General features: G+C 37.1%; 2 protein-coding genes across 9 annotated transcripts; one reads left to right on the top strand and one right to left on the bottom strand.

Annotated features, from left to right (window-relative positions):
- On the top strand, positions 2,101-3,886 carry LOC18781268 (putative glycosyltransferase 7). Its single transcript, XM_007211908.2, has one exon. The coding sequence runs from the start codon at positions 2,295-2,297 to the stop codon at positions 3,612-3,614; it is 1,320 nt and encodes a 439-aa protein (XP_007211970.2). The 5' UTR covers positions 2,101-2,294; the 3' UTR covers positions 3,615-3,886.
- On the bottom strand, positions 6,085-16,073 carry LOC18778747 (BTB/POZ domain-containing protein At1g04390). 8 transcript variants are annotated; one of them, XR_002271175.1, is made up of 11 exons: positions 15,332-16,072; positions 14,250-14,376; positions 13,102-13,600; positions 12,865-12,995; positions 12,334-12,764; positions 10,997-12,142; positions 10,528-10,680; positions 9,616-9,686; positions 9,263-9,443; positions 7,728-8,016; positions 6,085-6,950 (listed from the first exon to the last, which is right to left on the bottom strand). XR_002271175.1 is itself a non-coding variant. In XM_020561843.1 (11 exons), the coding sequence occupies exons 1-10, from the start codon at positions 15,430-15,432 to the stop codon at positions 7,902-7,904; spliced, it is 2,955 nt and encodes a 984-aa protein (XP_020417432.1). In that variant the 5' UTR covers positions 15,433-16,072; the 3' UTR covers positions 6,085-6,950; positions 7,859-7,901. The 8 variants fall into 8 exon arrangements, 4 of the variants coding, with proteins under 4 accessions (XP_020417432.1, XP_007212422.2, XP_020417433.1 ...); XR_002271176.1 differs by having other exon boundaries at positions 7,728-8,013; positions 15,332-16,070; XM_020561843.1 differs by having other exon boundaries at positions 7,859-8,016.

Here is a 16,531-nt window from a genome sequence, read left to right on the forward strand (position 1 = left end):
TGTTATATTTGCATTCATCTATTGCGGTCGTTTATAGCCCTTGGAATATGAACCTACATTAAAAGTTTGGAGAAATGCTGTTCCACGCATGTCATAGCCTAGTTAGTAAAATACGGAATGGAAAAGTTTGGCTGTTATATAATACTTTAATATAATATATTTAAATATTTAAATATATATTATTTTTATTTAATAATATGTAAAAAATACAGTTATAATATGTGAATTTTGTTTGTATTATTTAAAATTGTGTAAAAAACATGTGTATTAAACGTGAAAAATATGTATGTTCGTGTATAATATATGTATTGTATGTTTGTTTTTTAAAAGAGTATTTTACCGAGTATTTAAGATGTGTACCGAAAATAAAAGTATTATTGAAAAATGCATACATATGTACATAATACAAGTATTAAACGGAAAAATGTTAATTAGGTGTTATAGTATGTGTTCTGTATACTAATATTACACCCTGAAACATGTATCTGTCGTCCACACATATATAGTGTGTGTTTTATGTATTAGTACTACACCCTAAAATATGAACGCATTATATCACATGAATTAGTAACACCTGGTGGGCGACTGTTACACCCAATTACTTTTTTCCCAAGGGTTTGATGTTTCCTTCTGGAGAAACTTGGCTATCCTCGTTCAATTATGATTAAATCTATTCAAGTAGTTTAATCTTGGTGATGTAGAAAAATGACATGTATTGTTGACCTGATATCAATGTGGCATAGATGTTGATGACAAGACTGCAGAGACAAACTTGACCCGTTTAGATGCTTGGGTTTTTCATAGTCAAGATGCTTCAGTCTTGGAATTTTGAGGGTGTTTGGTGTTCCATCATTTTCACCCTTCATGTAACATCAAGGCTAAAAATAAAAAAGGCCGGATGTTCTTTTCCTAAATGTTCTTGTCACTAATTCACCCAAGAGTTAGTGCCAAAGCGATGGATTAAATTATGCATCTTTCTTGAGTTTTTGATGCCCTGTGCTCGTGTCAAACAAAGGCCTCAGCCAAGAAGGTTTTGCACCTAACGATTTACTTGGACTGATCTTGTTTTTCTTGAAATACAACTGGAAAACGCTATTGAAACAATTCAAATTCAAATTCATATGCCTATGTGCGTTATGAAACAAAAAAAACCAGCAAAGCAGTTTCTTTTACAGAGGAAATCTTCCTTATTACATGACGAGTCAGAAAGAGATAGAGTTAATATATATATCCGGTGAGTTTTTTGGAACCTCGATTTAAACTTAACAAGATGTCTTAAAAGGCCCTTAATTAATACCATGTTATCCACTAGTATGCATGCATGACAAGTTGGCAACACATGAACAAACAAGTTGTGCTAATGACCTAACTTGTAGATCCTGCAAAGAATACGATCCCAACCCATCGTTCTTTTCCCCCTTTTCTTCTTTTGGGTATTTGAAGCACTCAAACACAGAGTATTAAACACAACACTGAGAATCTACCCCAAATATTGAAAATAAAATACCAAAAGGTCAAAAGAAAAAGAAGAAAAAGAAGAAAAGGAAAAAGAAAAAAACAGTGCATTTATAAGCACCATGTGCAAGTTCATACGAAATGGAAAGAAAACAATAAATTACCCAAAACAAGGTCTACGTGACATGCTATATATATATAAATTTCTTTATGTTAAATAATAATAGAATGGCCCATGCTTCCAAGAAACATGAAAATAATTCAAGGAAAATAATAGTCCATGCTATGTTCAATATATTGGGGATCTCATTATTTATTTTTAATACCTCGGCCACCAATCAAACTCTGCAATCTTGGCTATGTAATTAACCACAAGTTGATGTGCCGACTTTAAAACAGATAAAGGGAGCATCACGTTGTCTCGGTGGTCAAATTTAAGCCGACACTCAAACCGTAAAAAGAGAAGAGCAATTAAGGCAACAAAGTGTGCACTAATTAATTATTTCATTAATCTCTACCCAAATTATTCAACTTTGGACCAAAACTCAAATTTGTATTCTTTCCACGTGTTAAGACCTATCTAAAGCACTTTGGTGAGAAAAAAACAGTGTTTTTTTCCGGCCAATAATGCTATGCGACGTGTAATAGTATTATTGGTGATAGTCCGTTTCATGAAAGTCTTTTGTACTTTGGCACCCAATAAACAAAGCTTTTGGTATTTAATGTTTCTTCCAGTTTACACTCTGTTCTAATCACAAAAACAGAGTGAGAGAGAGGGCAAGCTACTCTTTTCAGAGAGTGAAGAGAGAGAGAGAGAGAGCATTGGGCGTTTCTTGCAAATGGGTTCATCAGAATTCTCTCTGTTTCAACAATCACCTAAGAAAAGATCAGTTTTTCACAAGGCCCCTTCTCTAATTGCAGATGGGTTTCTTTTTGTTGGAGGTGCATCAATGGCGTTGTCTCTGGTTTGGGCTCTGCTCACCTTCATCAACCCCAGCACCAGCATCGACAACATCATCACCTGGAGCACGGGTGGTTGCGGCCCGGACTTGGGCTCCGACCCATCTGAGCCCACATTCTACGACGACCCGAATCTCAGCTACGCATTCGGGGAAGAACCAATGAAGGATTGGGATTTGAAGCGCAGAGAATGGCTCAAGCTTCACCCTTCTTTTGCTGCAAGTGAAGAAAAAGTTCTTCTTGTAACTGGGTCTCAGCCAAACGTGTGCAAAAACCCAGTTGGTGATCATTTGCAGCTGAGGCTGTTCAAGAACAAAGTTGATTACTGTAGAATTCATGGGCATGAAATATTTTACAACAATGTTTTGCTGAACCAGAAAGGGACTGGCTTTTGGGCCAAATACCCACTTCTCAGAGCTTCCATGTTGGCTCATCCTGAGGCCGAGTGGATCTGGTGGGTCGACTCGGATGCCATTCTCACAGACATGGAGTTCAAGCTGCCATTAGAGAGGTACAAAGATCATAACTTGGTTGTGCATGGATGGTGGAATATGCTGTATGAGGAGAAGAGCTGGACAAGTCTCAATGCTGGTGTGTTGTTGATCAGGAACTGCCAGTGGTCCATGGACTTGATGGAAAGATGGACCAGCATGGGCCCACAGAACCCTGACCATGAAAAATGGGGAAAAGCCCAAAAGTCATTGATCAAGGACAAGGCATATCCTGGGTCAGATGATCAGTCGGCTCTGATTTACCTCCTCATAAAAGAGAAGGACAGGTGGGCGGACAGGATTTACTTGGAGAGTGAGTACAACTTGCATGGGTACTGGTTGGGCATAGTGGATGGGCTTGACAAGATCAGCAAAGGGTACATGGAGATTGACAGAGAGGTGGATTTGCTGAGGAGAAGGCATGCAGAGAAGATGAGCTTGTTTTATGGTGCAATGAGAGAGAAGCATATGAAAGATAGAGGCTTTTGGAAAGAGAATGTGAGGAGGCCCTTTGTGACACATTTCACTGGCTGTGAGCCTTGCAGTGGAGAGCACAACTCCATGTATACTTGGGAGGCTTGTTGGAATGGGATGCAGAAGGCTTTGAATTTTGCAGACAATCAAGTGCTTAGCAGATTTGGGTTTGTGCATCCAGACCTACTTAACTCATCTTTGGTGTCTCCCCTGCCATTTGATTTCCCTGCTTGATTTTGTGATTTGATTGTTCAGTTTGTTTGTTGTCCTGCAAAGTAGAAAGTGTAAATATGGAAGAAGAAGAGCCTCTTTGTGAGTCTGGCTGCATTTAAGATGCTCCTGGATATGTTGAAAAGTAGGGTTCTTGTCAAATTTTTACATTAAAAGACATGAGACAGCTCTTGAAATTTAAGCTCATATTGCTTGTCTTCTTCATTTCAGCCATATTATATGCAGCAGCTACAATTTACAGAAATAAAAAAAGTCTTAGATGCTCTTTGTATTAACTTCATTTTTCTCCTCTATTTCACTCTGTTAAGAATGGATTTGTGAGTAAGAATGTTAAAGTGTAAATTATGGTGAATTTTTTTTGACCTTTCCTCTAATCACAACAATCTAATCTCCACCAAAATGTTAAAGGTATAAATTGCAAGAAAAGTGACGTAAATAAAACCTCACTTTTTTCTCGGTTTTTTTTTATATTTCTACAAGAGATAGTGTAAATTATTCTAAATTAATATAATATATGAAGAAGGAGATTCAAACTTGAGTGTGGCCTAATTTGAGTCTTCTTTTCTCAGCTTTATTGGTCTCTCCTAAGAGAAATCTCACATGAATCTCATGGCATATTAGGGTTTAAAAGAGACATTGTTGAAAACATAAAGAGACTGTAAAACCCATCTTCCAACCAAACTTTAACTGTACTTTTTATCCAGACTTGATAACCCATGAATGAAACATCATATTTTGAATGGCCTCAATTAGTGGAGAGCTTGCTTGACCTACCCATGCTAAAGAGTTAAAGGCCATAAAGTTCAGGGTCCATATGAATTTCGTTGTCATGCCAGGTCTCCAAAAGGGAAGAGCCCCCCGCCAAAGCATTTTCCAACCCAACACCAATTCCGTCGCTGAAAGCGCCTTAATTACTGAAAAAAAATCATATGAAGCTCCAGCCTCAGTCAAACCCGTGACACACAATTTCCACACATTGCCCATTGCCTATTGCCATGAGCAGGGCCCTCCGTTGTCCATTCTACTGTATACATTACCCACTAGCATTCAACCAAAGTGACAGCAACTCATCACTCCCTTCATTGCCATGCCCTCTACGAATTTGCCGGCTTATAACAAGGGCATCAAAACCCAACAATGCTTTTTCATTTGGAGTGTAGGATAATGCATTGTGAGTGGATCCGACCAGTGATGTATTGTGAGTCCAAAATGCATCAATGGTCAAGAATGATTTATGTGCGCACCAGTAACGCAATTCAACCTTGCCAGTGCAACTTCAATTCTTCATTTATACAATGCAAACATATCAAATTACTATTAAAAAATATAATATTTACTGTGTGACAATCGATAGTAGGAAGTAAGGATAATGTCACAAAACCCCACATTTGCCCCAACGTTATAACATTGGGTTGTATAACATGGTTATTTTTATAATGCAATGATGTAGCGTGCATATCAAGTGCCTCGTAGTTTTTTATTTACTTGTTCATTCGTGTTCTTCTGGTTGGGATGGGTTTGGCACCAATGAGTTAGCTGTGTAACATTAATGTTAATTCTTTACTTTTTAAGTGTATGATCGAATAAGCTAGGTTTGTTATGTACCCTGCAAATGTTCCATTGAAGGCATGAATCTTGGCAATTGGTTGTTTGGTATGAGCCATTGGTAGACAGAAATGTAAAGTAGATGTACTTGTTGAGTAGGTTATTGGTGTTCACATAAATTGAGCTTCTTGTCACACAGATGACTCATGACTTGGGTTTTGTATCTTTGTACATTATTGTTCTTAAAAGTTGGTTTGAGGAGATGCCTTGGTTAGTCTGGTACCTGATTTGCAAGATATAAATTATATTTTTTAGTTGTATCTGTTGATTAGTTAGCATATTTCCTTTGAATTAAATTGCGCTTCTTTTCTGATTTCAGTTGCTCCTGTTAACTTGTGTGACAGATTTGTCAGTATACACATTACTTATCAGTGGGCCATAAAATAAAAACTTGGATAGGGTACTAAGGGCCTGTTTGAAAGTGCTTCTGAAACGGTTAAAGACACTTTTTGACAATTAAAAGCACTTCTGACAACGTTAACAGATAATTTTAGAAGCGTTTTTCAGTCATAGAAGCGCTTTCTGGAGTAGCACGTACTATGTGCTTTTTTAGGAAACCCTCCCAAGTGTTTTTCCAAGAAGTACTTGGATTTTTTTTTTGAAAATTCAAATTTTTTATTATAAAAATGCTTTTATTAAAAGCGCTTATGAATAAAAGTACTTTCTAGAGAAACATTCCCAAACGAATATTAACTTTTATTTCAAATTCGGGATATCGAAAGGACACATGCAGTACCACATCTGGTGATTATATTGTACAATATTTTTCAGTTGGACCTGTTGAGTAGGTTATTGGCTTCTTGCCTCACAGTAGCGGTACCCAGTGACTTGTATTTACCTCTTTTTAGTGTGGGTGAATTGAGAAAGATTTTTCATTCAAAGTTCGGTTTCTGTATGTTCAAGAATTAATGCTTCCAAAGTAGTACCTTCAAGTTTACACTCTCTGCTCTGTGTATTTAAAAGTTTAAGCTCACACATACACAAAGCTATCAGCATATCACAAAGGCACTGCTATTATTTCATGAAGACGCCCTTCACCGGACTTCCCTCTACTTCAAACATCATCTAGGAGCTCAGTTCTGCACAAAGCTCCTTCTTTAATTGCTGATGGGTTTCGATTTGTAGAAGGAGCATCTTTGGTTTGCGCCCTCCTGTCATCACCGGGAATACAGCTGTCGAAGGCCTTTACTTGGGCTACGACCCAGCTGAGCCTACATTCTATGATGACCGGGACCTCATCTACTCCATTGGGAAACCTGTTGAAGACTGGGATAGGAAGCGCAGAGAATGGTTGGAGCATCACCCTTCGTTTGCTGCAGGTTTAGTCCTATTTCATCCTCTTTCCAATATTTTCTTCCTTCATTCCTCTGTCATGACGGTGAAGACTTTTTTCTCAAAGGTTTACCAGTACAGTCCATTAGGATTAATTGGTATCTGTTTTTCATTCACGACCTGAATTCTACATCTGTTCTTCTTTCTCCACCATCAACCCCTGATAATTTTATGGTACTTGGGTTTGTGATATGTGCATGATTCTTTTTTTTTGGGTATACATGTGCAGGGTCTTCTGAGCCAAGATATAAACTGGGTATTGTAATTGGTAAGTTGGTAACATACCTTGTCCTCATTCTACAACCCAACTTCATTAATGGAATTGCTGTGACGATCTTATTTCTTCCTGGTTGTTCCACTTGAATCCACGTAAGTTATGCACAGGCATCATCAATGATAGTACTGCAAGAGAGAGAAGGCACATAGCTCAGGGCTATAAAACTTCAAAGGAAATAAAGAAAACAGCACAACAATGAGAACAACTCTAAAATCGTCATATTTTGAAACTTTGAAAAATTCACAACTATAGCATACATATATGAATTTCTCAATGATTTTAAAAGAAGAACCTATTGTTCATTATCTTTTTCTATTTGCTAATTAAAAGAGGCCATAAATATGACTATAAAAATGAAGATATCTCTAATGAAATTGTATCCCACTCCCACAAACACACACATGCACTGTGTTTCTCAAAATTGTTCAAAAATATGAAGAATTACAAACCAAAATTTTATGAAATTGGATATAATCTTTTTTAATGTAAAATCAGGGGAGTTTCCAAAGAAGAAAAAAAACCCAGAGATTTGATAGTAATGAAAAGTAAAATCAATATTATAAAAGTATTATCAAATACATCAACTGATGAAAAACTATTCATTCTCTCAAATACAAAATTAGAGTTTGTTGTTACCAATACCAGAGAACTCTGTATCAGCTTTAATACCAGGATCCCCATTGATCTAGTAGAAGTTTAATTGAACTAAATGAATATGTATTTTTGTGGGTTTGTGTATGTGGTTCAAAACAAGATTACAGGTTTTCAGTTGCAATAACTCACAGATTACTGGAAAATAAAATGACAGATAAATTGCGTTTTTCAAAACCCTCTAAATTCTAGATTGTTAATATCCCAAAAGAAAAGGTAACAAAAGTGTTCAAGAGATTGTGAGCATCAACCTGCTGAGAATGATGGACGCATATCTGATTTCTGAGAGCACTCATGATACACTAATTTCACTTCAAGAGCAGTGATGATGCCTATTTATTTATTTTGCGGGAGAGGAAAAAAAAGAACTTAAGAGATTCACCACAAAAAAAAATCTAGGCTGAATGGTGGAGTTCCTTCTCCTACTATGGAGATATCCATCCTCTACCATCACACTTCTCCTCCTGTTTGTAGCAACGTTCCTCATCTGCTAGATGGACGACTGTAAAGTTTAGGCACTTGGTCCTCTCTGCTAGCCTGCTAGAGACATATGAATTAGTGACATATGCTTAGGTGACAGTCAAAGCTTGCTTCACTGAAACACAAGAAATAACATGAGATACCATCAAACACAAAGCAATACATTTGAAGGATTCAAAACACAGTCACACTTTCACCCTAGTCTGAGACAAAAGAAACAAAGAAATATCTCTTCAAAAAATGCCAAACCCACCAACCTTCTGTGACCATCCCCACTCCCCCCTAACCCTCCCCACAAAAAAAAAAAGAAAAAAAAAAGAAAAAAAAAAAGAACACTGATGAAATTGAAATTTTTACGTCCTTGCACATCTCTCAGATACAGAAGTTACAGAAGAACCTTAGTTTATAAGGAAAACTTTTCATTTGTCTAACGTTCAGCATGCAAAAGTGGAGATGAAAAATACCAGCAAAGCAAAAGTGTCATTAATTTTAAAAATGCTGATTAAATTTATAGCATAAGAGGAGAGCTTACAGCAAGTTTCACTAGAATTTTTAAAACCAAAATTCATACAATCCTACACAATCTCGAGGCCTTTCTTGGATAGATTTAAGAGAGGAGACTGTAAATTGGCAGGAAACCCGAATACTTGTCCCTAGAAAGAAAGGAAGGGATGCATAAACTCAAGTTTCTCTAAGTACTTGAATCTGAAAGATCAAAGGATCACTGAAACCCCAAAATAACTTACTCTCGAGCCAAAGCCAATATTGTAAATGGTAGAGAAAGAGCTGGCTTATTTATTGGTCTATTGGAAGCTCAGCTCTACATCCCATAAACCCGTCACCCTGGTCATCCCATGTCTTTGGCCAATGTGAGAGGATCTTACCGACCAGTGTCACCTAACGAACAGGCTTATTTATTGACCCCAAGTAGCTAAGCTGCCTCCAAGGGAGAGGGAAAGATGGGGATAATTGTTGGATAAGGGACTTTGGAGTTGAAACAGATAGTCTTACATACGGAGCATTATATATCAAAATAATAAGCATGGAACGAATCTGCCCTCAAGAAAAAAATAGCAAATCTCAAGCAGGCAATTCCTTACAAGGATTTACGTCAAAAAATGATGAGGTCGTACTCTTAACTCCACAAGAACTTCCCCAGAAACGAACACAAGGAAAATTAACAGAATTAACATTTGATTGCACAATAAACTCTTAAAAAAAAAACTAGTCGTTTTCACAGTTCCATATCTTTTCAATCATCTGAACAATCTGAAAGAAAATTAAATCACTGAGAATGGTTACCAACCTGTTGAGAGAGTTGAACAGATGCTGCACGAACCATTTCAACCAGCATCTCATCAAGCGATTCAAGTTCGCCAGAATTGCATAGCTGGCGATATAAAGGTGCGGCATAAGTTGCTGCAACTTCGGCCAACTTCCACACAGATAAATTGGCAGCAACGTGTAGTATTTTAATAGACAACTCTCTGGAAGAACCAAGACATGATATGATTACATCTGAGCATGCTTCTTGAACATCTTGCATGAGCCAGAACTCAGAAAGCCCAAAAAGCTCTACGTATGGCTGTAGCTCATGCAACTTTTCTTCAGTATCCATAATGTTCCATAAACATCCAGAGGGAGGCTTTGGCAGCTTACCGGAATAGAAGCAGTTGCCTAGTTTAACCATTGCTTCCCAACTAATAGAAACCTTTATGGTTTCTAAATGGCTGCAAGTATGAAGAAATATTTAAGGAAGAGTGATACAGTGCAGCATACATGCAAAGAAGCACAGAAAGAAAAGGATCTATTATTCTTTTGCTTTAAGTGATAGAAGAACTAGCACCTAAATACATAAAATAGGTAGAAGTAAATCAAAAATAAATTTCAGTTCAGATGTGAAATTAATTATAAATAATCAAAAACCTAGGCGCTGCCTCTCCATCGACCCACCCAACCCCTGACAGAAGGTACAAGGGAAACACAAATGCACTGCCATGAAATGCTGTACTTAAAGACCCAGATATGCAAACGCAATCAACAGCCAAATGGTTCGCATAAGAAGCATACATGGTAGCCACAGAAACTCTCATCTCCAAACTATTTGCTTTAGGAGGATAACACATCAATGATTTTTTACTTCCTATTAACAATATATCCCTTTTTCTTTCTGAGAATATAAGGGTATAGAACATGCTTTAACAAGCTAAAACAGTTTTACCAATAAGATAGTAGACATTTAATAATAATCCTATACAACAACATTTATAATATCACAAAATAATAGAAATTCATTATGGAAATATGCGCACAACAATATGAACAGTTTTATGTAAGCAAAATCATTTTAATTCTACAACATCTTCTCTGCTAAAAGACCACCACATCCTGCCAAAGATGCTCGAAAGTGCTGGAAACCATTTTCCGTAAGCCAATGTGAAGAACCACTTCTCAAAACCTCAACACACTAAATTTTTTGGAGTAATATAAAATAACTATATACATAATCACTTTCAATAAAAAATGTGCAGGTCTCTGTGTTATCTATATAGAAAGACAAATTGCAAGTACCTCTCCTGCATTCCTGACTTAAACAAGGCCCGCAAGTAATCACAACTTGATGACAATACAACTTTGTGAGCATGCATATGTGGCCGTGGTAGAGAGCAAACACCACATGTCCAGCCCAAGAGCTCAGTTGCTTTAGCTTCTAGTATGACATCCCTGAAACCAAAATTAAACAAATATTATTAACATACTATTATTACATTTGGAAAACCAACTAGTAGCACGAAGCTAGAATATAAAATATGGTCTATACTAGGAAACAAAGTCCTTTGCATTGTCAAACCAAGAAGCCTTCTATTTGAACAATGCCCCTGTCTCTACTCAGGTTACTACATCATCACAGTATTGCACTCTTCCTAATGGAGGCACAAATGTGAAACATAGAAATAAATAGAGAAAGGGGAAAAAAACACAATTCTGATGTGATGCAACAAAACATATCCTACATAGGTATTAAAGTAGGAAAACATACGAGAAACAATGTCCAGATGGACCCAGAGCTACATTAAGATCTATGCTTGGGAAAGCAGTGCCCCACTTGGGACGTTTTCTACACAGCATCTGTAACAGAGACTGTAGATTACAGCGTTTGGCTAGAGTCCTCAACTTTTTTGCAAGTTCATCTCCTGCTTGAAGATATCCCAAATAGATATAGTCCAACAACATCACCAACGCTTGGTGATCAACATGAGCAGATAATCTTATGTCTTTCTGAAACCCTCTACAAGTCTCCATAGAGCCTCCCCCTGAAGAATCATCAGATGTTACCTCACCAGGAAGAAGCACTTCAGGAGGCAGTAACGATGGACATTGAATTGCAAGCACAACACCATGGACACTCAAACACTCCCCATTTGCGAGAATGAGTTGTATATCAGCATCATCCTTCTCATTAAGTGCTTTACCAATCCTTTTTGCATGTTTTCCTGGAAAGCCATAATATCCAAAGTAACTAAGAATAAATGCAGCATACCATTGCAGCCCAGGAGCACAACTGTTGGTACAGATATCCTGAAGTTCGCTAACTAGTTGAGCTTCTATATGTCTCATCTCACAAGAAATTCTGTCTTGGTTATTTCCTATACATAGAGAATGCTGTATCAACTCAGCCAGTCCCCACAAACTGAAAAATAAAAGAATGTCTTTGCCTTCCCAGTCTTCTGCGGAAACCCAACAGCATATCCTCTCACAAACTGCATTATGCAAATGTGGAGCAAAGCTCGATCTTTCTATATGGAAATCATTACTTAAGCACCACCTCATAAGAGCCAATAATGTTTTTACCCCTCTTCGTTTGACCACCCAGGTTTGGTACTGTGGCAAACCTGAATAGCATGCGAACCCCATTAAATAAATTATAATTTGGAGTCTATCTGGCATTCCAAATTCAGTCCAAGATGATAGATTATTTAGAAAATGCACTAAGGTTTTCAGATACTCCAATCCATCTGGCTCTAGTATTTCAGACAATATGGTTCTGGTCCTTGATGCAATGTATTTGCAAGGAGAATAAATCATCATAAAAACTGCCCTCGTTGCTGATTCACTTCTGAAGACACCAGCATTATCCTTTTCATATATTTTATGCCACTTTCGAATTGCATCAACAAAGGTCAAGCTATCAAAGAATACAGAGAATGAAAATCAGAAAAGTAGCAACCATCTATCAGATATAAACTAAAATGACAACTGCGGGGTCACCTGATATAAACAATACTTGGGGTCCAAAGAACATTGTATCAGGATATTTTAAAATAAATAAATAAAAGTCTGGAAAATGAGGAAGGTCTTTGACAGATGAAGCCTTACCATGCACATGTAATGAGGATGTTAATGTAGAGTTCACTTTCAGGGTGGAAATCCTCCCCACAATGTATTGCAAGCCATCCAAGAATATCCCAGATGTAACTCCTCAGAACAAGAAGATAATTGGCATTGAGACCCTCCTTAGCAGTAGCTATTTGCTCATCCAATGACATGGAATGTTTGTACTGTTGGTTCCGAAAATTAAAGAGAAGATCAAGGAGGATTTTGTCAATCCCTTGTTTCCATAAATGAATGTGATGCTCCCCTGTCCAACGAGTAATCAAAGCCAAGCGACATGCCTCCTCTAGCAAAGACATCTGCTCATTGGAGACCTTTCTAGAATTTGAGCTCAACTCACTCATTCCAGAAATTATGGCTTTGATAATAGGCTTGCAACATAATCTCATCATTTGTAAGCATGTATTTTCATTTATCTGAAACAAAACCGTAAAGAAAATTGAGTTAAAACATCGTTATGCCCCTTTAACTATAGTAACAAGATTTCTTATAAGGAGACCAAGTTAGAATTAGCACCGCTAAACACTGGGCTAGCTTGAATCCTTCAATTCGAACAGGATGAGGATGTGAGTTGTTCATGCATTGCACCATCTGTTCAAGGACCTCTCCACTTTCTAATAATTTCTTGGTCCCATGACCACATAAAGCTGGAAAAATTAATCGAAACTTAAACCAAACAGTCTAGAATATAGGGCTAACTGATAAAATTTCAACATGTAAAAATGGTTTTGTTCCTGATTGAATGTTTAATACCTATAGAAGAATACAACTTCAAAACTGCAGCTTTTCCATAATTATCTAGCATATCATTTAAACCTTTCATCAGTTCAGCATCACTCCAAACAGAAAACCTAGATGGAGACCACCACCATAGTATGGTACTCAAAAGTAAAGCCATCTCTTGGAAATATTCTACTTGCTTTGCACATCCAGGAAAGCATCGTAAGTTAGTGATAACTTGAGAAACAATTTCTGTTTTCTTGAGAACATCCCAAACTTCTTTTCCACTCTTGGTACTGAGGTTTGAAAGACTAAGATTCAGTGCTGCGGCACATGATATAGCAACTTCTGTTTGATGCGAAGATAATAAAGATGACAAAGGATTAACAAGATCTAATGCATAAAGCTGCAGTACTGATTTAGGTAAAATGCTGACTAATTTTAATGTCACATCTGCTGCCATGCTCAACATGGCTCCCTTGTTAGATTGAAGAATCCAAACTAATGCACCGACGATGTCAGAAACTGAAGCCTGAAAATTGATGGAGAAAATAATGAGAGGATTTAAAAATGAAAACATATACAGCTCAGAACTGATACAAATTACAACAAGGCATTATAGAATCTTAGAAACATAATGTTTTGTACAAAAACTGAATTAGGGGGAACCAGGACATGCTTTAAGATAGTATTGGATACCACTGATGTTATAGAACTCCAAACATAGCATGTTTTGTTCAAATTTTCAATTAGCCAGGACCAAATTATGTTTTCAAGAGATAGCATACCAAAACAAGCCCATGCGTAGACACGGACGATAGCCGTCAGACTACATCATACGCTACATGTAATTCAATGAGCTAAAAATTATACAAATACAATTTAACATATATCATACCTCAACATGATCGTGCTGATACTCATTACCAGCCTATGACATGTAACTTCCTATAATAAGGTGTAGGTGGTTTCTGTAACTGCACACCTACTTTCCACTCAACTTATTTGTTTTCTTCAAAATTTTCTTACCAGGGGTTAAAATTCCATGTCTAATACTGTGATATGAATAAAATTTGATGATCAACCTAAATACAACAGTCAACATAGTGAAGCTCCACTAAATAAATAAAAGACTAAATTGTTTGATCCATAGAGATTGTAAAGGAACAATATTGTTATACCTTCACAAGTGGATGATGCAGTGTATCCCCAGAAATATAATCAAGAAATGCAGCTATTGAGTGGACCACATGTCTTTGTATCTCGATATCCATACACTGCCATTTTTTTGCCTTGTCACCACAAAATCTGCAAGACACAAGCCAGTATAGGAAGAATAATACCGTTAGCTGTAGCAATCAATCTACACATCTTTTACACAACACTGGACTTCAATTAACTAAGCCTATTCTGTCATAACTGAATCAATTATCCATATATGACGTCAATTCAATTCTAAGTAGACTCTCATTAACTAGTGGCTTTGTTTAGTGCTTGATGAGGGATATAACAAGCCCTATCTGAAGGACTCCAGAAATGCCAAATGTTAGTGCACCCAATCATAGCTATGAATAGTGGATTAAATACAATTGTCTTAAATAGGATAGGTGATCGTCCAGAATTGGATATGCTTAGCAGGTTATCTCCTTAAGTTCCAATAAGGACTTTTAAGTTAAACCATCAACTCCAGAAGGTGGTTAAGTTGTGAAAATATTGGAACAAGGTGGGTCTCCTAATCACTTGAGCCACTAACAGGTGCTGTATTGGAGCAAAGGGTTTGGTTGGACAAAGCACAATGCACGATGATCGTGGGAATGGAAGTCACACAATATGGTGTGCATGGAACAAAATCACTGGGATATCTCCTTAAATTGCGATGGAACCAAGTTAAAATCTCAAAATTGAACTCCACAAGGTGATATCAAACTATGGTGACGACCAGCAGACCAGGCCACATGAGCCTTCAATAAGACCTTACATTTACTGCAACTAAAACTTAATTCCAACCACCTGAAGTTGTCTCAATCATACGCCAATCAATTTTCAACATACAGCACAAGTGGGTTGAGCTAAAAGAACCCATTTTCGCTATACCCTACTAGATAATCCAAACATAAGAACCATGTTTAGACTCTTGAGCTTAGATAAAACAACCCCCCACACCCCAAAAAAAAAAAAGAAACTTGTATTCGTTCTAATTCATATGAAAACAGAACCCAAGCCTGAAATTGAAGGATGAGGATAAAAGTGGTGTGAGGCAAACCTGTTACCGAGGCTGAGAGCATGATTGAAACGCTGATAGAGGGTGTATGCGTGCCCAGTGAGGCCCCTGTTATTGTCCGTACCGTGCTTCGAAGGTCCCATTTTTGTTCTTTTATTTTTCTTGTTTCTCTTCTTTGTCGCGTCTTCCTCAGAAAATGAGAGAAGGGTTTGGTCTGTGCAAGAAAATCAAAATCTTTAGAAGGCGAGATGCCCAATTTGAGCGTCAATTGTTTCTGAAGTTGCCGCAACCGCCATCACCCATACCACCAGAGACCTCTCTTTCTTTTTCTATTTTTCTTCCTATTTAACTTCTGTTGTCTTTTTGGGATAAATAGTGTAATAATTAGTATACTTTTTAATTTTTTAATTTTTTATACTTGGAGGAGCTGATCACCACCTTTTCTTCTTGACCAAAAAAGAAACCTCTTTGTCTTGTTTTTTCTTTTTATGCTGAAATTACAATCTTTTATTGACCACCAAAAGAAAGTATTTTATTATAAAAAAATAAAAGCAAATTGGCGTAGATGCTTCTTTGCTTGCATTCTATCCCTATATTTTAGTGTAATTTAAAATTCACTTTGTTAAAAAAAAAAAAAAAAAAAAAAAAAGACAAAACATTAAAGTTGTTTCTGGAAAAAATTCTACAATTCCAAGAATAATAAGGATTTCTCATTTCTCATTGTATTTCAAGTCAAAAGGACATGACTCAAAGTTCATCTTTTTCCAATGAGCAAAAACTTGTCACTTCATGGCGTCCTCATTCACAGCAAAAGCTCATGGGTTTAAGCACAAACAACCACTGAAGACTCATCGAAAAGGAAAGGAGAGTCCAAAATATGCACTCTTCGCTCTGAGCATATTGGTGTCACTTCGATGATATTAGTCTTTCTTCCTCCTCATATTCTCGTTTTCCTCTCAGCATTTCATCAAGCTCAAAGCAGAGAGAGTATTTGTATTTCCCAAATAGTCAAAATGTCACCGAGTAAGTCCAGTATGCATCAGAGGTCGGCCTCGGCAATGTGGAGGCCTTAATTGAGGTTATTATTCACAAGAGTGGCGTGTTAAATTTCAGAGAGATTGGCTAGTGGCACATTATTAGCAATATTGATATCTGTGAGGTTTTATTACAAAAGGCCTTGGTGTTGTTATTGACAAGTGTGACGTGTTAAATTTTAGAAAAACATGTCAGTGGCCTACGTGG

The sequence above is a fragment of the Prunus persica genome, chromosome G4, assembly GCF_000346465.2.
Source record: "Prunus persica cultivar Lovell chromosome G4, Prunus_persica_NCBIv2, whole genome shotgun sequence".
Classification (NCBI taxonomy): domain Eukaryota; kingdom Viridiplantae; phylum Streptophyta; class Magnoliopsida; order Rosales; family Rosaceae; genus Prunus; species Prunus persica.

What these genes read in the sequence shown, in the direction of transcription:
- LOC18781268 (XM_007211908.2), top strand. Translation starts at nt 2,295, where the DNA reads ATGGGTTCATCAGAATTCTCTCTGTTTCAACAATCACCTAAGAAAAGA.
- LOC18778747 (XM_007212360.2), bottom strand. Translation starts at nt 15,432, where the DNA reads ATGGGACCTTCGAAGCACGGTACGGACAATAACAGGGGCCTCACTGGG. An exon ending in GCTCTCAGCCTCGGTAACAG is followed by an intron (nt 14,377 to 15,331) that starts GTTTGCCTCACA and finishes TGTGTCTTGCAG; the next exon opens with ATTTTGTGGTGACAAGGCAA. An exon ending in AAGTCAGGAATGCAGGAGAG is followed by an intron (nt 9,687 to 10,527) that starts GTACTTGCAATT and finishes TCATACTTGCAG; the next exon opens with CCATTTAGAAACCATAAAGG.